Below are 22,385 nucleotides of genomic sequence, written 5' to 3'. Positions count from 1 at the left end.
ACCCAGCAACATTCTGGGGCAAATTACTGACTCTCTCAGCCTTAAGACCCTCAGTTTCCTCCTCTATGAAATGAGAGTAACACAAATATCTCAGGGAGTCTTAATTAAGACCTGGTATGTAACAGAAGCTTAGCAACTGGCACATAGCTAATATCTATGGACAACCTAGAAGTGATGAATTGATGATGATGGTGATGACAACAACGATGGCATAAATTAGTCAAGATCAATGGCTTGCTGCTAATTTTTTCTCTGTCTGTAAAGAGAGAACCTAAGTGAAAATATCTCAGAAGAGCTAAATAGAGTTCATATTCTATAACTTAATACATGTAAGAGAAGCAGGGAGGTCTGGGATGGGAAGAGTTCTGGACTTGAAGCCAAGAGAATCACTATTAACTACTTAATTTGCCACTTACCACAAAACTGGCCAAGTCACTTAACTTCTTTGAGTCTCAAGAGTACACTGAAAAGCTCAAATGAGAAAACGTTTTGCAAAATGAAAACTTGTGTGAGGGGTTATTAAGTCCACACAATTACCTACATAGATATTAATAATTCATATCTTTAGAAAAGTCATTGAGGAAAAAGCCATCTACCTCAGAGGCAGATGGTGGAGCAGTGGGAGGAGAGAGGCTCTGGAGACAGACAGCCCAGGCTTGCATCCACAACTAGCTTTGTGCCCTGACAGAAGCCTCAGTCATGACCTGTAAAATGGGGGAAATAACAGAACTTACAACTCATGGGATCTGTGAGGATTACAAGCAATAATGCAAGTAAAGCACTCAGTAAAGGTGCCCCATAAATAGTAGTTATACTGATCTGTATAGATTATCATCTATATAGGTATTTTATTAAGTTACTGTTTTATTCTCATTTGATTTTGAGTAGAATGTGCTTTGGTTTATTAACCAATATTTGGTAGTGGTTGTGTAATTGTTTCTTAAATTGTAAGCACAATCGGTATCAGATAGTATAATATGGACTTCAGCCTCTCTTTAAACATTCTTGTCGTCTGTAGCTGAAATCACGTATGTTGATAAGACAAGGTTCCTTTTGCGTGTGTACTACAGTTTTTATGACACATAATTAGTTTCAGTGAAGTCTTCGTGAAATATTCAATCTGCTGCAATTTCTCCGTGAAATATTCAATAATATGGAGAAAATCTGAAACTCACATTATTTCCTTCCCAAGCAAAACTTTCATCTCCTAATACTTCTAGAGGACATAATTGACAACGTTGCACTGACTTAACTGCATTCGCCGTTGCTCCCAGATCACACCCGTTTTATCATTTGTTTCTGGACCTCTGCTGGTCTATGGATTGGGCCGCGAATTATGACATGCAAATGGCTTCAACCCTGATTACATATTAAACTCAACTGAGGAGTTTTTTATAAAATACTGATGCTTGGCTCAATTGAATCAGACTCTCTAGGGGTGGAGCTCAGGCATCCTTTGTGTTTTTTCAAGCTTTTCAAGTGATTCCAATGTATAGGCAGGGTTAAAGACAACTGTTTTTTATAATACGGGAACTAAAATAAAGAAGATACACTGAAAATGCTAAACAACAGCAAAAAAATCTTAGTTTAGATTTAGTTTAGGTGAAAAATTCACGGTGAGGAGAAAAAAAAGAATAATTCACTTCTTACCATTTTTTTTTGTGCCTATAAACCCACCCACCCAGTTAGTTATAGTCAATTTTCAAGGTAATGGCTTTGTTCTGTTTGACAAAAGGAAATCAATGGTACTGAAGACTACCAAAGGTCACTGAGCATAAAAGATCCTCAACGATCTTCAATTAATCTTCACAAGTAGCTGTAGGTTGGAAATGGAAATGATTGTCTTCAATGGGCAAACTATGACATTTTGTGTTATCAGAAGACAAATGTCCATACATTGTTTTTTAAACCCCAGAGAGAAGGTCAATTGAGGCAAGTGAGTCAAAGCACATAGGACTGTGATGAAATAGTATCCTGTATCTTACACAAATAAAACAGAAAACCTGCCATCTTTTCCTATCTACTTTTGTTAAAAATAGAAAAAGCCCCATAATCGTAGTCTGAAAACCAGTCTTTATGTCCAACCAAATTTGATATTATATCAAGCCATGGTTGTCGAGTGTATATATCAAATAAACTGGATGGGTCTAAACACATAACAAGATTGAATTGTTACAAAGAATTTTCACAGTCTCCTTTTACATGACACAAACACATGCTGTTCCATGCACTTGTCACCATTCTCTAAAATATTGTGCCTCCATTGCCATACGTTTCTTATTTACTGGCTTTTACATTTATCAGTTCCATCTATTTACTTTTTGACAACTGTATTTTCAATAGATCCAAGAAATTTGCAGTAGACGATTGCATTTTATGTCATTGCCACCCAGTCCAACAAACAAGAGGCAAGGCAGACGTGCTTTTAATTTCTGAGATTTGTGTTTTTCTTAAAAAATATACCAAAGAAAATCCCCACAGAGGCATTAAGTAAGAAAAGACATCCTATTTTTCTCGTGGCATAAAATTGCAAGGGGAAGATGCCAGGTTTTTAAAAACTCAGCTGCCGCTCCAGAGTATCTCAGTCCCCTGAGGGCTGCTGCAAAGCCCTGCAGGTTAAATCAAACGCGCCTTCTTCAGAACCATGTTTGTTAAAAATTAAGACACTTCATCTGACAAACACCCAAGTTACTATGCACAATTCGTTCTTGCAAATCATCTTTCTCCTCAGAATCTGTAACCGAGCAAGGTGAAGGGGAGAATTTTAATGTAACAAAGGAGAGATGGAAGTGTGAAATATGAGGCTGAATAAAAATGGCTGAAAAGCCATCCAAGCCAGGCTGGAGGGTGGCCACACCCAGTGCTAATATGGACTGTTCCAAAATAAATCTGTTATACTAGACGGCCACCAGCACTGTTTTGTTATTTCCCTCCATTTATTCCACAGATACCCATTATTAATAAATAATAGTCACAGGTTACTCCAATGACACACAAAAACACTGAAATATTTCAAAGTGAACCACCGTAATATGTGGCTACGCCATCATATTTTCAGGATTTCGAGAGCTAGTCTGCATTTCCAGTTTCCTTTGTGTGACCACAAATAACAACCCTGAAATGGGTGTGTCCCTCTTAGAAGGATGCTCTAGAGCTCTCTCAGCTAATGGTTTTGCCAGATTTCAACCTCTGGGCAGACATAAATGCCCTGGGATGCATGGAACAATAAGAAAGCACTTTAACTCTTGGAATGAGAAAAGATTAAAGAAGGACTGAATGATCAACGGGTACCAAAAGAACTCCCAGAGGAGGTGAATGATGCATTATTTAAAAAAAAAAACAAAAACAAAAAACAGCATTACAACAAGAGAACAAAGGGATGGAGAGGAGTTTAAAAAAAGGAAGGAAAAAAAATCAAACACCATCCATTTTGATTTTTGAAATAACAGGTTTACTCCCCCCAACAGAACGCTCTTGGGTATAAAGCATGCACAGGTCCCACAGGTGAAATGATGCACAATGGAGGAGTCCGGATCCCGGTTTCCCGTGCGCCTCGGGCATGCATTACTGAAATAAAGAGAATACCCTGACTTTTCCAGTTGCTCCACACACAGTCCATCTTGGTGGAATCGGCAGTGGCTTGCATCGTGCGGGCTTTAGGGGCTCCCCGTCGCTCTCCTCGGGGGCGCTGAGCGTGCACTCAAGCGTCAGTGCCCGGCTGCAGCGCTGGGCTCGCGGTGGCCGCGCGGCTGTAGACAGACCGAGGCTGCAGCAGCCGGCGCGCGGCGAGGGGCGGGCGTGTCGCGGCGCCGCAGTCTGCGTGGCCGGTAGCGAATCAGCGCCGCGCGGCCCCGGAGCCGCCTGCGCGCACTGGATGCGGGCGCCTCGCACGGCTGCGCTGGCCTGGCCACCGAGGGATGCTACCCTGGAGACGGTTAAACCGGTTCCGACTGGGAAGGCACTTACTAGGCCTAGGATTGGGGAAACAGGGCCAAGGGGCGGGGGTGAGAGTAGGGGGACTTGGGCTGTTTTTGACTGGCTGGGTGCATATTCTAGAAATTTCTTTGAGACCCAAGAAACCTGTTGGACAAGACGGAGTCAATGGCAATTCAAATGTCAGGCTTGCAGCATAATGTCTTCTAATTGTCCCCACCGTTCACTCACCTCTCCCTTCCCTATTTCTGGAAATTCTGTTAACCACCGTGAATTTTAATTGTCTGGAATCTTCCAAAGAATTACCAGATTCTCTCCCTCTTTTGGAATATTCCACAGCTATCTAAAACCTTTCTTGGCAAGCAGCAATCACTGGAAAGAAATCCTCCAGCTCATCGCTGAGGGCTTGTGTGTTTCTCTGGTTGGCCTTTTACTTCCTCTGTTTGCAGATTGGATGAATAAATATCAGAATGCGGTGCCTCTAGGCCCCAGATCAAAGCCTCTAGACTCTGGCACATGGAGTTATTGGTCACTGCAGTGACAGTCCAAGGGTGGTCAGTGTGGGGACATTCAAAACAGAACTCAAGGAAGCAATGGGCCTTTTGTCTCAACAGTGTCATCTTTGGGATTGAGTATTGTGGGGTGATGGAGGTGGGTGGTGTGTATAATTTGGGAGATAGGTTTGGCTTCCAAGCCCAGTTAGTCAAGGCTTTTAGGAGTCCCCAGTTAAAATGCAAATATCCAAGGAAGGAACAGAACAATGGGTTCTGTTCTTAGCATAAACTACTTTATCAGAACATGTACCAAGACCTTGAAGGAATGGACAGGAGATAGGTGTATTTTGATGAGGAATAGGTGGAAACAGCAAAGACAAAGCATTGGAAAGTTGGCCTTGTCTGGAAAAGAAGGTCTGGGTAGAAGGGGTCCCTTGAGAAGACAAGACTCGGCGTAAGGACAGAGCGATGTCTTGGAGACTAGAGGGGTATATATAATAGACAGAAAAGTTTCTAGGCACCAAAGACAGACTCCCCACTTCATTTTGTTGTGGCATGTCCTTATCCATTGCCAGGCTTTCTCTCTCCCTCCTGGGAGGTGGAACCTTCCAGATTACTCCACAGTTCCCAGAGGTGTTCCTTCCCAGATCCAAATCTACATTTGCACACCCTGTGCCAGCAAGGGCCTAAGGACAGCCATCTCAAGGTTACGCTTGTAAAAATGATTTAGCTTTCATTTTTATGAAGCGTTTAGTCTTTAAAATAGGGTCATGCATATTCTTTCCGGAATACAAGCTTATAGAGAAACCAGCTTGGCCTCTCTGCACATCTCTGTAATAAATCTGAAATTATTCTTGAGGAAGCTTAATGCAGAGTCAGAGCTCCCCTAACAGTGACTACATTATTACAAAGCGCTTTTCAAACTGGCCTGCTCCAGAGACATTAGTGATTTTCCACTATTTGTGTCCTACTCCCCCCACCCCCTTTTTTAATTGCCATGGTCATTTTGGGGAATTCAGTCAGCAAAATAGTGAAAAGATTGATACGTGATGATGGCCTGATCAGTACCAAATTCTCACTGCATGATGATGTAGGATGAGACCCAGAAGGAAGGACAGCGCAGGGCAGGGGTTGCGGGTGGCTGTTCTTGTCCTGGCCACTTTTCAGGTGGGAATCCTTAGAGCCTTGGCCACTAGGAGGCACTGCCAGTCCAGCGATAGCGCCAGTCATCAGCCCTAAGTGGAGAAGGTGCCAGCAGGTACAGTACCTTCAGTGGTAAGTGTTCAGTGTCCACCGCATCACCAGAAACGCGGGGCAGTGGGAATCTGACGGTTGTATGGTGTGTATTGCTAATTTGAGTAGCAAGCTGAGAGCAGCACAGCCCCAGTGAGGCAGAAGCCAGCGGAGGCTAGATTATGTCACACTTCTTGGGCCATGTGTTTTCGTTGATCACAAAGTTGACCTTGGAAGGTCAGTTTAGCTTAAAGACCAAATTATTTTCATTCATACTAAGTCTGAAGAGAGAAGTTTGATGGCATGTGAAAAAACCAATAAGGCAGTTTGATAGTTGAAGATTGAAGATTGAGGAAGTAAGATGACAGATGACACAAGGACACTAATGAAATGAGAATTGGGGGGCTTTAGATTAACGCATAGGTGGTAAAAGAAACATAAATGAATTTATTCAAGGAAAAACAGGAATGGCTTGAACTGTAAAAGTTAGTTACATGGCCTTCAGCAAGTCATTTACCAACTCTGGGCCTCTCTCTTACAATATACGAATAAGTTAAAGCGTTAGATGTTTGTTTCTATGAACCGGTAAAAATTCATTTCCCATAAACATTGTAAATGGGTGCTTTCTTTGCACAAGTGCACACACAGTATTAATTGAGTGCTCTTGCCAAGATCTAAACGATAAAAAGGGTAGAAAAGATATGTAAATTTTCCTTAAGTGGTGAAAGAAAACAGAAAGCAAAATAAAGCTTGCTAAAAGCGGGCAGGAATTGCCACTATCTTTAAACCAGTAGAGAACAGACGGGCTTTATCCACAGCCAGCTTAGGTTCTTGGTTTAGATGCCTGCCAGGAGAGGAAGTGATTTCTTTAGATTTCAAGATGAAATCATGCATTAGGCAGTCTGTTCTAACAAAAAGCAAAATAGTCGAGTTTTGTAATCTCATCCCAGATCAAGATAAATGTTGAAGGCTAGCAGCATGCCCAGAGTGGCTGTATGGAATGGCTCCTGTAGCACCAGGATTTTACTGATGAGAATCAGTGGCACTTACATTGATACAATTTATTCAGCAAATATTGACTGGGCACCTACTGTGTGCTGGACACTGATTTAGGCATAAAGCAAAGTTCCTACCTTAAAGAAGTATATATGCTAGTGCATGTGTGAGCAAATAATAATAGAAAAGGTAAATATATAATAAGTCATTTGTGGACAAGTGTATGGGAAAAATAAAGCAGGTAAAAGAGGATAGAGTGGGGGTGGGGTAGAAGTTTGCTATTTTATTAGGAGGGTCCGCAAAGTCTAACTCATATGGTAAAATTGGAGCAGATACCTAAAAGAAGAGCAGGAGAGCACTGTTAAGATATATGGGAGAAGAGCACTCACAGATGCTCTGAGTTCTCATGACAGAATGTAAGACCTGGTAAACTATATCAAGCATTCTCATAGAACTGCTTGATCTTTTTTTTTTCTCTGAGAAGTATAGCAATTAGAAGAAAAAAGCAGAGAACCAAAAATATACTTCATGGTGATCAAAGAACACTAAGAACTCTACTTTATGCCATATGGAATAAAGAACTTTAAAAAGACAACCAATGTGGTATATAACCCACTGTACTAAAATGATACACGAATTGTGGAGATTCAAACAATGGATTCGCACTTGTTATTTTCTTGGTGCTTTCTCATGTGGTATACATTTAGTTGTTACAAGGGACCTATGAAGAAGACAGTGTTTACCCTCATTTCTTGATTCATTCATTCATTCATTTATTCGATCTACAAACATTTATAAAGCCCATGCTTAGTGCCTAGCTCTGTAAATACAAAGGTAGCTGCCCACTGGGGAACTTGAGTCTAGTGGGTGGAAATTTACACATAAATAGATAAATGCAATCCACTGATAGATGTATGAGCAGGAAAGAGTGGATACACAAAACAGGGGTTAGGGAGAAGAAGAGGTTTCAAGAAAGGCTTCAGAGAGGAGGTAATAACTGACCTGAGTTTTGAACGAGAAATAGCATCACCAGTTTGAATCATGGGGCTTTCCTGGCAGACAGACATTTAATGGGAAACTTAATCACAGATATGTACAGAGGCCAGATCATGACAGGCCTGAGTAGTAATTCTGTCAGTAAATGAGGGAGACACTGAAGGGTCTTAAGAGGTGGACAAACATGAGAAGTTGAATGATTTGTCCACATTAGGAATTTTCCAGAATTGATAAAAGACATAAATTCTAGAGATTATAACAGTCAATCAGCCAAATAAGAAGACAAATAAGAAGAAATCAATACTCCTACCCACATCATAGTGAAATGGCAAGGCAAAGACAAGGATAAAATCTTAAAAGCAAGCCTAAATAAAATACAGATTACCACAGAGAAACTGTTAGACCAACAGCAGTCATTCACAAAATCAGAATACAATAGTTTGAGACAATAATGTCCTCAAAGTAGCAGAGGAATATAATTATCATCTAGAATTCTATACCCAGCAAGACTAATACAGACATTTCAAATATGTAAGAAATGAGAGAATTTACTAATTATAGACCTTAAAGAAAAATCTACCAAAGGTGGTACTTCAGGAAGAAGAAAACTGAGCCTAGAAGGAAGAAGGGAGATGCCTGAAAGAATGCTGAGCATTAAAAATTAGTAATGGTTAATTTGGGGGTTTATAAAAGAGAGGTAAAACTAAAACAAGAGACAAAAAGAGAACCTGAGGTGGAAGGGAGTGATAAAAGTAAAGGCATTCTAAGGTTCCTGCATTGTTCAGGAGGATGGAAATAATAACTTTAGTTTTTGACAAGTAAGATTTGTGTATTAAACATTTAAGTGTTATCACTAAAAGGAAATAACTAGAATATATAATTTCTAAATGAATATAATGCATAAACAAGGGAATTAATAAACCCAATCAAACAAACAGAAGTTAGGAAAGGGGAAAATAAGAATAATAATAAAAAAAAGTAACTGGTACCTGGGAAGCACAAAAGGAAGTACAGTAAATCTGCACTTAACGTCATAGAGAAGCTCTTGGAAACTGTGACTTTAGACAAAAAGAAATATAATGGAACCACTTTTTTTTCTCATCAAAGTTATAAATGAACCTACCTTGAACAAAATGACACCATTTGAGAACCTGTTGTATGTCTTTTTACTTAAAGGTACAGTTTCCAAGAACCTATCCACAATGTTAAATAAGGATAGTATTAGAAATACATCTAAACATATCTAAGTAATGCCAGCTAAAAAGATGAAAACTATCATAGTGGATGAAAAAAACTAAACCAAAGGATGCTTACAAAAGAGGATCCTAATACATAGTTGAAATAAGAAAGGAGAAAGTAGAAATGGAAAAGACTATATCAGGTTAATAAATTTTTATATAGCGATGTTGCTAAATTCACTTATTAGTTCTGTTTGTAGATTCTTTTGAATTTTCTATGTGCATACAGGCATACCTTGGAGATAATGTGGATTCAGTTCCAGACCACTCCAATAAAGTGAATATTGCAATAAGGTGAGTCACATGAATTTTCTGGTTTCCCAGTGCATATAAAAATTTGTTTATATTAGACTGTAGCCTATTAAATGTGCAATAACATTATGTCTAAAAAAGGATGTATATACCTTAATTAAAAATACTTTGTTGCCAAAAGTGCAAATGATCATAAGCCTGGAATAAGTCATAACCTTTTTGCTTGTGGAGGTTCTTGCCTCTAAGTTAATGGCTACTGGCTGATCAGGGTGGTGGTTGCTAAAGGTTGGGGAAGCTGTGGCAATTTCTTAAAATAAGACAACAATGAAGTGTGCCACATTGATTCACTCTTTCTTTCCTGAAAGATTTCTCTATAGCATGTGATGCTATTTGATTGCATTTTACACACAGAACTTCCTTCAAAATTGGAGTCAATCCCTTCAAACTCTCCTGCTGCTTTATCACCTAGGTTTATGTACTATTCTAAATCCTTTGTTATCATGTCAACAACGTTCACAGCATCTTCACCAGGAGTAGATTTCATCTCAAGAAACCATCTGTAAGAAGCAACTCATCTGTTCAAGTTTGATCATGAGATTGCTGCAATTCAGTCATATCTTCAGGCTCCTTTTTAAATTCTAGTTCTCTTGATATTTCCACCACATCTGCAGTTCCTGTGTCCACTGAAGTCTTGAACCCCTCAAAGTCATCCAAGAAGATTGGAATCAACTTTTTCCAAACTCCTAATAAGGTTGATATTTGGACCTCCATGAATCACAAATGTTCTTAATAGTATCTAGAATGGTAAGTTATGTCCAAAAGGTTTCCATATAGCAGCTATAGCTTTACAAAATGTATTTCTTAACTGTTAAACTTGAAGGTCAAAATTGCTCCTTGATTCATGGGCTGCAGAATGGATGTTGTGTTAAGAGGCATGAAAACAACATTAATATTTTACATTTCCATCAAAGCTTTTGGATGACCAGGTGGGTTGTCAGAGCACCAATATTTTGAAAGGAATCTTTTTCTGAGCAATAGGTCTCAATAGTTAGCTTAAAATATTCAGTAAACCATGCTATGAAGAGATGTGCACAGATGATAGCACTGTCATCCAAGCTTTTTTGTTCCATTGATAGAGCACAAGGAGAGTAGATTTAGCAAAGTTCTTGAGGGCCCTAGGATTTTCAGAATAGTAAATGAGCACTGGCTGCAACTTAAAGTCACCAACTGCATTAGCCCCTAACAAAAAAGTTGGCCTATTCTTTGAAGCTTTAAAACCAGGCATTGACTTTTCCTCTCTAGCTATGAAAAGTTCTAGAAGGCATCTTCTTCCAATATAAGGCTGTTTCATCTACATCAATATTCTGTTGTTTATTTAGTGTGTAGTCACCTTCATCAGTGATCTCAGCTACATCTTCTGGATAACTTGCTGCAGTTTCTCTGCCAGCATTTACTGCTTCACCTTGCACTTTTATGTTTTGGAGATGGTTTTGTTCCCTAAACCTCATGTACCAACCTCTGCTCGCTTCAACTTTTCTTCTGTGGCTTCCTCATCTCTCTCATTCTTCAAAGAATTGAAGAAAGTTGGGTCTGGATTAGACTTTGGCTTAAGCGAATGTTGTGTCTGGTTTGATCTTCTATCCAGATCCACTAGAACTTTCTTCATATCAGCAATAAGTCTGTTTCATTTTCTTATCAATCATGTGTTCACTGAAGTAGCATTTTTAATTTCCTTTGAGAACTTTTCTTTTGCATTTACAACTTGGCTGTTTGGCACAAGAGGGTTTGCTTTCGGCCTCTCTCACCTTTTGACATGCCTTCCTCTTTCCCTTTATTTCTTTTCTTTTCTTTTGCTTTAACTTGCTATTGTTTCACTAGCTCCTTTAAATGAAAGCTTAGATTATATCCTGCCTTTCTTATTTTCTAATATGTTCATTTAAAATTATAAATTTCCCTCTAAGCACCATTTTAGCTTCTTTTCAATATTATACTGGAGGTTTTACCTAGGGCAATAAAATAAAAAGAAATAAATGCCATTCACATTGGAAATAAAGAAGTAAAACTATCTCTATCTGCAGACAAAATGGTCTTGTATACAGAAAATTCTAAGGAATCCACACAAAACAATTCAGAGGTAGTAAGTCTAGCAGTTTTCAGGGTAAAAAAAAATCAATATCCAAAATCTATTATATTCTATACACTAGTAATGAACAATCCAAAAACGAAATTAAGAAAGCAATTCCACCTACAATAGCACAAAAAAGAATAAAATATTTAGTAGTAAATTTAACAAGATGTGTGCAAAATTTATACCCTAAAAACTACAAAACACTGTTGAAGAAAATGAAGGAAGGCCTAATTAAATAGAAAGACTTTTTCATTCATAGATTGAGAGACAATATTGTTAAGATGGCAATACTCCACAAATTAATTGATAGATTCAATTTCTGATAAAATATCATGTAGAGATTTCTCTAATTGATAAATTGGACTTCATCTGGTTTTTGTTTCAGAAATTGACAACCTGATCCTAAAATTCATATCAAGATGCAAGGGACTCAGAATAGATAAACAAATCTTGAAAGAGAACAAATTTGTAGGCCTCACACTTCTTAGTTTCAAAATTTACTACAAAGCTAGAGTGATCAAGACAGTGTGATACTGGCATAGGGCTAGAAATATAGATCAGTGAACAGAATTGACAGTCCAGAATGAAACTCTTACATATATGGTCAACTGATTTTCAAAAAGGGTGACAAGATTGTTCAATGGGGGAAAGATTAATATTTTCAACAACAGTGCTGGGATAACTGGATATGTAAAAGAGCAAAGTTAGATCCCTGCCTTATACTAGACACAAAAATTAATTCAAAATAGATCAAAGACCAGGTGTAAGAGATAAAACTAGAAAACTCTTCAAAGAAAATATAAGCATACATCTTCATGACCTTGGATTAGGCAAAGGTCTCTTAGATATGACACTAAAAGCATAATAACAAAAGACATGACAGATAAATTGGACTTCATCAAAATTTTAAAGATTTGTACATCAAAGGTCACTATCAAGAAAGTGCAAAGGACAACCCATAGAGTGGGAGAAAATATTTGTAAGTCATATATCTGATAAAGGACCTGTATAAAGAATATACAAAGAACACTTACAACTTAGCAATTAAAAGACAAACCAATTTAAAAAATGGGCAATGATGGCCGGGAGCTGTGGCTCACGCCTGTAATCCTAGCTCTTGGGAGGCCGAGGCGGGCGGATTGCTCAAGGTCAGGAGTTCAAAACCAGCCTGAGCAAGAGCGAGACCCCGTCTCTACTATAAATAGAAAGAAATTAATTGGCCAAATATATATATATATTTATATATATAAAAAAAAAATTAGCCGGACATGGTGGCGCATGCCTGTAGTCCCAGCTACTCGGGATGCTGAGGCAGGAGGATCGCTTGAGCCCAGGAGTTTGAGGTTGCTGTGAGCTAGGCTGACGCCACGGCACTCACTCTAGCCTGGACAACAAAGTGAGACTCTGTCTCAAAAAAAAAAAAAAAAAAAAATGGGCAATGAATTTGAATAGATACTTCTCCCAGGAAGATATACAAACAACTAATCATCACATGAAAAGATGCTGACCATCTTTAGATAAATGCAGATCAAATCACAGTGAGATATTACTTCACACCCATTACAATGTATGTAATCAAAAAGATGGAAAGAATTATAACAGGTGTTGGCAAGGATGTGGAGAAATTGAAACTCTCATACATTACTGGTTGGAATGTAAAGTAGTGCAACCACTTTGCAAAACAGTTTGGCAGTTCTTCAAAAAGTTAAATATAGTTACAATATTACCCAGCACTTCCACTCCTAGGTTATACCCAAGGGAAATGAAAACATATGTCCATACAAAAACCTATACATAAATATTCATAGCGGCATTATTCATGACAGTCACAAACTGGAAACAACTAAAATATCCATCAATCAATGAATGGACAAACAAAATGGGGTATATCTGTATAATAGAATATTTTGCGGCCATAAAAAGGAATGAAGTGCTGATATATGCTACAAGTGCTGACATGTGCTACAACATGCTAAGAAACAGAAGCTGGATATAAATGTTGCATGTTGTATCCTTCTGTTTATATGAAACATCTAGATGAGGCAAGTTTATAGATACAGAAAGTAGACTAGGAGCTAGGAAGTGGGGGAAGAGTGGGGAGTGACTGTTAATGGGTACAGGGTTTCTTTTGGGGGTAATGAAAATGTTTTGAAATTAGATGGTTGCACAACTTTGTGAATATACTAAAAACTACTGGACTGAACATTTTTATTAATAAAAGGGTGTATTTCATGGCAAGTGAATAATATACCTTGATTTTAAAAAAAGAAATATAGAAGGAAACAATTAGAATAAGATTCTTCCTCCAGCTGGTTGCAATGCTGGATCTCCATGTGGGCTTGGTGAACGGTGTGCGTGACAGTCAAGCTTCACTTGCCATCCTGGCCAGGCACTCTCATAAAGTGCACGGGCTGGCAACTTCACATGGTCACTTGGATTGCTTCTTAGCCCACCCTCCAGGCCAGCCTGTTCTCTGTCTCAGACTCTGATCCCAGCACAGCTCCTTGGCTCAGGCCACGATTCCTCTCTGGAACTCCCTGGCAACCTGAGAGTACTACTGTCCCTTCTCTGGTCCTCCCTCCCCACACATCTCTCAGAATGTCCCCGCTGGGCTCCCCTACTATGTAACTTGGATTGGTTTCTATAGTCTGCGCATTTCCACCAAACCCCGGCATGAATGTACCTGTGGGTTTTTTTTTACTTACTGGGGATTCAGTTCCTCAGACTTTTGCTTGTCACACATCCCTGCCCTCTACCCATGGATAGCTCTGGATTTTCTTTCTTGTCTCACCACCTGTCCGTCAGGGGTTGATTCACAGGAATTAGCATGATCCCCACTTTTATTTTTTTCAAGCACACATAAAACATTTCACATTTATAGCAAAACAAACAAAAAACAAATGATACCTAATCCACAAATATCTGGAAAGAGAAAAGGTTGTGAATAATAAATAATGCATGAAAAGTCACCAAAACAACCACAATGCAACAAAATTAAATGCATCTGAGGAGGCTAACATTAATTTTTATGTTAATAGAGTCTTGATTAAGAAATCAGCAACACAGAATTTAAAAACTTGAATCATGTGTATTAACCAATGATTTCAATTTTGTGTATCTTATGACGTTTTGACATCTTGAGGGGCCTTACAGACCAAGGAAGAGGCTGCTCCTCCCAAGGGCTAATTAATCAAGATAGCATACTATTTACTTGGAAGCATGCTTTTCATATGCAAGTTAACCACCTTGTTATGTAACTTGCATGCCAAGCCAATATTTCTTCTGCCCTATATCATCCCAGGGTCAGGTATCAGGCAACTATGGACTATCCCTGTAACACAAAGCTCAACAAAATTATTCAAACCAGCCAGTCCTAAGCTGCCTGCCCTGCATTATCTTGCCTTTTCTGAAAAACCCCATAAAGCTCTGCCCTAGGCTTTCCCCTAGCTGCCTCTGTCTCCGGACCAAACCTGATGCTTCCCCTATGGCCCTAAGCGGTGAGGCATGCCCCCTTCTCTTGGGAAATGTTGGTGATAAATTCTTCTTTCAATGGCATTGACCTCTCTGTGTCATCACTCAGACACCTCTATAAATTAAAATCCCATGAGCACAAATGAGACATCAGGCTTTATTGAAGGGTTTCTAAGGCCATAAGTGTGACAAAAACAGTAATTTTGTTCAATCAATCCTGTCTGTATATTAGAATCAATAGAGAATTTAAAAAATTACCCTTGCTGAATTCATTACTATACTCTTGCAATTCGTACAGTTTTAATTTTTTCAAGGTAAAAGAGTTTGATTTGAAAAATTCTGTGCTGAGAGCTCTAGAGTGATAGGGTGTCTTGTATTTTGATTAAGAGTGGGGTTACTCAGGGGTATTTACTTATAAAAAATCATCAAGCTTTGTGCATACATTCTGTACCTGTCACTACATTTATGGTACACGCTTGCCTTTTTACTCTTAGTATTTCAGTACTATTTGTATTAATGTATCAGTACTAATAGTATTTCAGTACTATTTGATTTTTCTAGGCAATGCAATATTCAGTCTCCATTTTCTGCTCATTTCTTTTACCAAAAATGAGTTAGACATTTTCAGACATTTTCTTTGAGGTTCATCATTAACTACTTTGACAGACTGCAATGGCAAATAGAATAACTAAATGAATGGATTGCCATTGTAAAAATTTGCCTTGTATATCAATGAAAAAGTGAAGCCACTTTTTAAAAAATTAATAAAAGGCTGTAAGGTGGGAACTGTGGTAGGGGCCTGAACTCAGCAAAAATATAAACATAAATATATAAATGTGTGTATATATATATATATATATGTGTGTGTGTGTGTGTGTGTGTGTGTGTGTGTGTGTGTGTATAACCAGCCATTGTTCCCTAGCATGCTTTTCTACAATTGCTTACTCAAGAGTCACATAGCTGATGATCATAAATATTCTTAGCTTTCTTCATTACTCCCATAGATAACATCACCTTTGTGAAACCTAAGGTTGGTCTTTGAGATATTTTCCAGACCCTGCATTCCAGTGGACCAACTGACCCATCCAAACCAGTGGCTCATGCCATAGAACTGACTCAACTTGTCTTGCTACCTTCTACCTGGTAAGTGACTCAGCACAAGAGGATTTCTCCTTCCCAACCATATGAGTTAATTCCCCAGCCAAAATCAGCAAACCCAATTCCCTAGCTCAATATGCTAGTTGACCAGCAGATTAAGGAAACAAACAAACAAACAAACAAACAAAAACCAAACAAACCCTGGCCCAAAAATTCTCAGGGAGAAAGATTTGAGAAAATTTCTCCCATCTCCTTGCATGGCACCAGGTGATATTAAACTTCCTCTCTGTTGTATCCCTGCTGTCTCAGGGCATAGGCTTCCTCTTGAGCAGCTTTTGCAATAGTGCTTCATTAGTATAAAGTCACCAAAAAGTGTTTCCTTTGCTGAATGTGCATTAATGAATAAGGACCAGAAACTAGATTTAAAATAATGATCTCATTAAACATTTATGGCACAGCAGTAAAATTTCACAAACTGTTGCAATTTTGCAGACCATCCCTAACATATCTAGAAGGAAAATATTAAAAATACTAATCTGAAAGCCCAGGAAGCTGCTGAAGCAGCACTGGAATTTCTTCTCAGCAAGAGGCAACCTGAATCCACAAAATGTTGAGTCTAAGGCTTGGAATTTCAGAGGAGGGCTTCCGTGTTGAGGAAAACATGAGCAGACAAAGTACAAGAATAATAGATTAATGCAGAGGAAATGCCCTAGGACAAACCACTCTAAAAGTACGCAGCATACACCCACAGGAGGTCAAAAGAACAAAAACACTAAGATTGAATCAATGTTTCCTAGAATAGGAACATCTTTCCACATTTAGTTAACAATCATTTAATCACTTTTTAAGGTAATATATATGGTGCTATCTGTGTTACAATGAGTCTAGAAATTTCAGGGACCAGAGAGGTATTCTTTCTTTCATAGTAATGGCTGTAACTCATGTGAGATGAGTCTAAAAAGATACTCATAATGACTCTACTGTCTACCGACCCTGTAGGAATGCTTTTGAAGTTGGTTAACCAAAAATCTAGACAGATGAGTTTAATCCTAAGTGTATTGATCTCAACAATAGAGTTAGGGTCACGTTTTCATTCAGCTTCTGTGTTCTTAGCATAGATTTACTCTTGTGTTATAGAGTTCTGCTCCAAATATATTATTTCTCCTTTAATTTAATTTAATTCTAGGTGGAGATTTTTAAAAGTCTTGAAGATTAAAGACACTGACCTAAAGATATTCAGCAAAACTCACATCTGATGTTTAACTTGAAGTGAAAAGAAATCTGCCATGTACTTTGATCAGTCTCCTTCAACTATGTGTTTCAGTATCTCCGTAGGATACAGCAATCATTCAGCCTGTTCCTTTGCTTGAAGATGAAAAATATGTGCTGGTATAGGCTAAATTAATGTTCATCTATGAACTTAATTGTGTTCAAAGAAAGTAAATGACATCTAGTTGTCATAATGTCTAGCATAGTTTTACATGTGTATTTTGAGCCATTTCAGAAGGTTTACTATAATCAAGAAATGGTTTCCTTGGAAAGGCTCCTATAATATCAATATGGTTATTAACCAAGTCTTATTAAGCTATTCCCATTCAACTATAAGCAAATTTGGAAAGTTATGCATGTACCATGTTCCTTTGAGGACTTTCTAGGCCAAACCACCACACTGAGTTAACAGCAGTGCCCTCATGGATACACCCTGAGCATCCGTCACTACATCCTACCACTTCCTAAGAGTCAAATATAATAGTTTGTATTTCTGTGGTATCTGTTGTGATCTCTCCTTTTTCATTTCTTATGGAGTTTATTAGAGTCCTTTCCCTTTGAGTCCTTGTCAATCTAGCAAGAGGGCCATCAATTTTGTTTATCTTTTCAAAAAACCAGCTTCTGGTTTTGTTGATCTTTAGTATAGTTCTCTTGTTCTCCATTTCATTAAGTTCTGCTTTGATCTTCATTACTTCTCTATTTTGATCTTCTGGGAATTGTTTGCTCTTCTTTTTCCAATTCCTTGAGCCTATTCATTAGGTGGTCAATTTCTAAGCTTTCTGTTTTTTGAATGTGACTGTTAATTGCTATTAGTTTTCCTCTCAGGTAAGCTTTTGCTGTATCCCACAGGTTTTGGTAAGAAGTATCACCATTATCATTTTGTTCGAAGAAATTCTTGATTTCCCTCTGAATTTCTTCCTTAATCCAATAATTTTTCAATAATAGTTTAGTTTCCATGATTTTGTGAGGTGTTGAGTGTTTCTATAGGAATTGAACTGTAATTTTATACCATTATGGTCAGAAAACATACAAGGTATAATTTCTATTTTCTTGAATTTTTTCAGATCTGATTTGTGGTCTAGGATGTGGTCAATTTTGGAGTAGGATCCATGGGCTGCAGAAAAGACTGTAAATTCAAGTTTATTTGGATGGAATGCTCTATAGAGATCTGTCAGACCTTTTTGATCAAGGGCTCTGTTCAGGTCCATTATTTCTTTGCTTATTTTCTGTTTGGAGGCTCTATCCAGATCATTCAGTGGAGTGTTGAATTCCCCTGCTATTATGACAGTCTTGTGTAACACGGTGTTTAGATTAGACAAGGTTTCCTTTAAGTAATTGGGTTCTCCTGTATTGGGTGCATAGATATTAAGAATTGTTAAATCTTCTTGTTGGATTTTCCTTTTCACCATTAGAAAATGGCCATATTTATCCTTTTTTACTTTTGCTATTTTAAAGTTTATGTTATGTGCAAATAGTGTAGCTACCCCAGCTTTTTTTGACTTCTGTTTGAGTGGATGGTAGTTTTCCATCCCTTGACCTTCAGCCGGAAGGCATCTTTGGGGGTGAGATGTTTTTCCTGTAGACAGCATATACTAGGCTTGTAAATTTTTATTCACACTGCCAGTCTATGTATCTTCAGAGGACAGTTTAATCCATTTACATTTATTGAAATGATTGAAATTGGAGGAAGATTACCATTCATATTGTTGGGTGGAGACTTATTGCTTTGTTTTACTCCTTGAGCCATCATGTAGTTCGAGATCTAAACTTTAATTCTTTGAGGATTTTCCTTAGAGTAGTGTCTACTGCCCTGTTCTGTTAGAAATGTGGGTCTTAGAACTTCCTGTAGGGATGGTCTGAACTTTGCAAATTCCTTCAGTCATTGCTTGTCTGAGAAGGACTTTATTTTTCCCTCATAGATGAAACTTAACTTTGCTGGATAAAGAATTCTAGGTTGGGCTTTGTTCTGTTTTAGAAGATTAAGGATAGGCACCCAATCCCTCCTGGCTTGTAAGGTTTCAGATGATAAGTCTGCTGTTAGTCTGATAGGCTTACCTTTATAGGTCATTTGCTGCTTTTGTTGCGCTGCATGGAGAATTGTTTCTTTCACATTTACTTTGGTCAGTCTAAAAACCACATGACGAGGTGATTGCCTTTTCACGTTGAGTCTCCCAGGAGTTCTGTGTGCTTCTTATATTTGGATATCAAGATTTCTGGCCAGGCCTGGCATATTTCCCCCCAGTATTCCATGAAATAATTTTCCAGCCCTTGTGAATGTCGTTCTTCCCCTTCTGGAATCCCAATCAATCTGAGATTCGGCTTTTTAACATAATCCCACACTTCCTGTTAACTTTGGTCTTGTCTCTTGTTTCTGTGTTCCCTTTCTTATTCTGATTTGTTTAGAGCATAGGCATAATCTTCAAGTTCTGAGATTCTTTCCTCTGCATGGTCCATCCTGTTCTTTAGGCTTTCCACTGTATTATGGAGATCCTTGATTGTTTCCTTTATTGCCAGAATTTCTGTTTGGTTTTTCTGGATAATCTCAATTTCTTTGGAGAATCTTTCATTCATTTCCTGTATTGTTCTTGTGGTTTCTCTATGTTGTGAATCTATTTTCTCTTCAATTCCATTTAGTTTTCTAGCAATCCATATTCAGAAATCTTCCTCCATCAGTTTACTCATATCATGTAAGTTGGTGTCAGATGATGGAGAATGAGTATTTTGCTTTGGAGGTGACTTTTCTCTCTGCTCCTTCATGTTTCCTGTGAACTTTCACTGGTTCTTTGTCATCTGGGTGCTTTATTGAGGATCGTAGGTGTAGGGACTGGATTATGAGTTAAAATCTGGAATTCTGGATGGATAATCCTGGGCAGATCTGGGGATATGTACTCTGGATCTGTAATGTCTTAGAGGAGTTTGAGTCTGTTGGGTTATCTTTGACCTCTTGTCTTCACCGTCTTTTAATAGAGATTAGTGAGACTAGATCCCTTGCTTAGACTCCCCAGAATTATATCTCTCTTGTAAGCATGACTCCCCTATCAACTACTAGTAAAAATATGGAATGCTTCATGAATTTGTGTGTCATCCTTGCATAGCGGCCATGCTAATCTTCTCTGTATCATTTCAATTTTAGTATATGTGCTGCTGAAGCAAGTACTACAACTAGTTCTTAAATCCATGAGTGATGGGCAACACTGGTAACTGACTCAAGCAGTCCAAAAGCAATCCACATAATCAAAATATCTGTACCCCTACAATATTCTGAAATTTAAAAAAATCCATGAAACATGAGAAATAACAACCACAGCATCAAAAAGTGATGAGGCTCAGATATCTGTGTTCTCTAAGAGGTTTGGTGGTAGCCCAGAGAGGTTTTATGGGAAGGCATTATAAATTCAGGTGATGGAAACAGACTGATCATAGTCATCGTGCCCCACTGAGGAAAGCAGAGCTCACACCAAGTCTACATGTGCCCCACTCCACTGCTCTGAATCAGACATCCTAGTCCACATTTCCTGAGTGAGGGGAGCTGGCTTCCCCCTCAGGGAGTTTGCAGGTCTTGCTCTTTCCTCCTTATGATGTGCTTTCTGATCTCCTTTCTCCAGAATCCAGTTTTTAGTCCATCTATGTCCACAGGTGCTTATATTTAAGTTACACTGATACAATACATTCAAAGTTATTACATTTCTGAATTTAAAAAGCAAATCAATTTGATTTTTTCTCAGATTTTGAGCCTCAAACAGGCAGAAGTTCTCTCCATTTGATTTTCATTGTGGGGTTATTTGGGACATCTTTTTCCAGGGTACCTCATCACTTTGGTCAATGAGGTTATAACCAAACAGTGGTTGTGGTTTGGGGGTAAAAACAATACATAAACACACACAATAAAATCTCTTTTTTTAGAGGCCATGAGGAGAGATTTATGATTTGAAATGTAGCTTAAGTAGTCAAATACTGCATTAAGTAGATAGAGTATGATGTAAAAGGAAACAAAACAGAGAGATTGATAGTAATACTAGAGATTTTGAGTCATTAAAACAAAACTAACAAAAAATCTGGCCCTGAGGAGGGAGATGACAAAAAGAGCAAGTGTAATCACTCTGTCAAAGATGACAATGGACCTGGCTTCCACAGGTAAATGGAAAAAAGTGAAGTCTTTCTCTTGAGTCAATTCAAAGCACTTATCACCACCCACACATTCTTCTAGCTCTAGGAGGTGCCAGTAACTCAGGAATCATGACCTCATTTAAGAGACACTGGGAAAATGACTAACTACCCCGACTCAGGAAAGGCAGTAACATGGATTTTAGCTTTGCAAGGAAATTTCCTAGCAAACCATATGGCCCATTTCTGTCTTTTAATGTTAGAATAATCCCTTAAAATAGTATTTCTTACAAAAATAACATTCTTTTCCCACTTGGCATCTTGGTGTCTTGGCATCTAAATGCTATTTTAAGCATTCTAGAAAGATAAATTAGTCAAAGCTATTTACATTAACTACCATGTTGTGGCCTGAGATAGCTTCGCTTGAATTGCCAAGAAGGAACAAAGGCATCGTATAAACCCTGGAAAACAAGCCAAGGGACAAGTTCTGCTTTGGGTTCGGGGAGGATTTGGAAGGCTTTCAAAGCTTAGGCAGTGGTGTGTGTGTGTGTGGGGGGGGGGGCGCGTGAGGAATGTGAAAAGGGGTCTTTTCTCCAAAGTTTTATTTAAGGATTGAATGTTAATGCTGAAGTGGTCCAGCATAATTATTTTAGCTCCTCTAGCCTGGCCTTCCTAACAGCAAACAAGAAGTCACCAACAAGTTACAAAACTTCTCATTTCTCCTAAAGGCTGGAAACTGGTCTTTGTTTAATATATGTCCTAGTTTCCATTATCTGAGAGAAGAAAATCAGTTTAACCATTTAGGTAATTACAGACAACTCTTACTGACTCAAGGGCCAGTTTACTCACATTGCAAATCACTGTTTCGCCACCTTGAACTTTATCCTTTGTGAATGCTGAAGGCTTGTTCTTTTTCCCATGTAGAGAGGGCCAGTGTTGGCCACAGCACCTGTTGGGACCTCAAGAGCTGAAGGCTCCTTGCTGGGTGGCCAGGCACAGAAGCACGGGCTTCCCTCTCATGACCACCTCCTCCTCAGCCCCCACTGTTCCCAGCATGCTTAGGACCACAGGTGTGGAAGAGACTGTAACAGACTGACATGCTGTTCCTTGGGTTTCACCAAGTGCGACCCACAGAACACCTGTTTCAGAAGCATCAGAGGAGCTTGCTAAAAA

The 22,385-nt window shown here is 38.6% G+C and overlaps 1 protein-coding gene and 1 non-coding gene across 3 annotated transcripts in view; both read right to left on the bottom strand.

Annotated features, from left to right (window-relative positions):
- Window positions 1-22,385, bottom strand: part of RTN1 (reticulon 1) — a 192,747-nt gene that overhangs the window by 19,479 nt on the left and 150,883 nt on the right. The window contains exon 1 of one of the 2 annotated variants that reach the window (XM_012785682.2): window positions 3,586-3,809. The exons of the other annotated variant lie outside the window; for it this stretch is intronic. Within the exon in view, the coding sequence (XP_012641136.1) occupies window positions 3,586-3,646 (61 nt within the window). The 5' untranslated portion in view covers window positions 3,647-3,809. Of the gene's footprint in view, window positions 1-3,585; window positions 3,810-22,385 lie in introns of those variants that run through there. 2 annotated transcript variants of the gene reach the window in all.
- On the bottom strand, window positions 20,159-20,265 carry LOC142871632 (U6 spliceosomal RNA). Its single transcript, XR_012919865.1, has one exon. It is a non-coding gene; the product is annotated as a U6 spliceosomal RNA (small nuclear RNA).

This window comes from Microcebus murinus, chromosome 6, assembly GCF_040939455.1.
Source record: "Microcebus murinus isolate Inina chromosome 6, M.murinus_Inina_mat1.0, whole genome shotgun sequence".
NCBI lineage: Eukaryota > Metazoa > Chordata > Mammalia > Primates > Cheirogaleidae > Microcebus > Microcebus murinus.
This window is presented reverse-complemented; position numbering and strand designations above follow the sequence as displayed.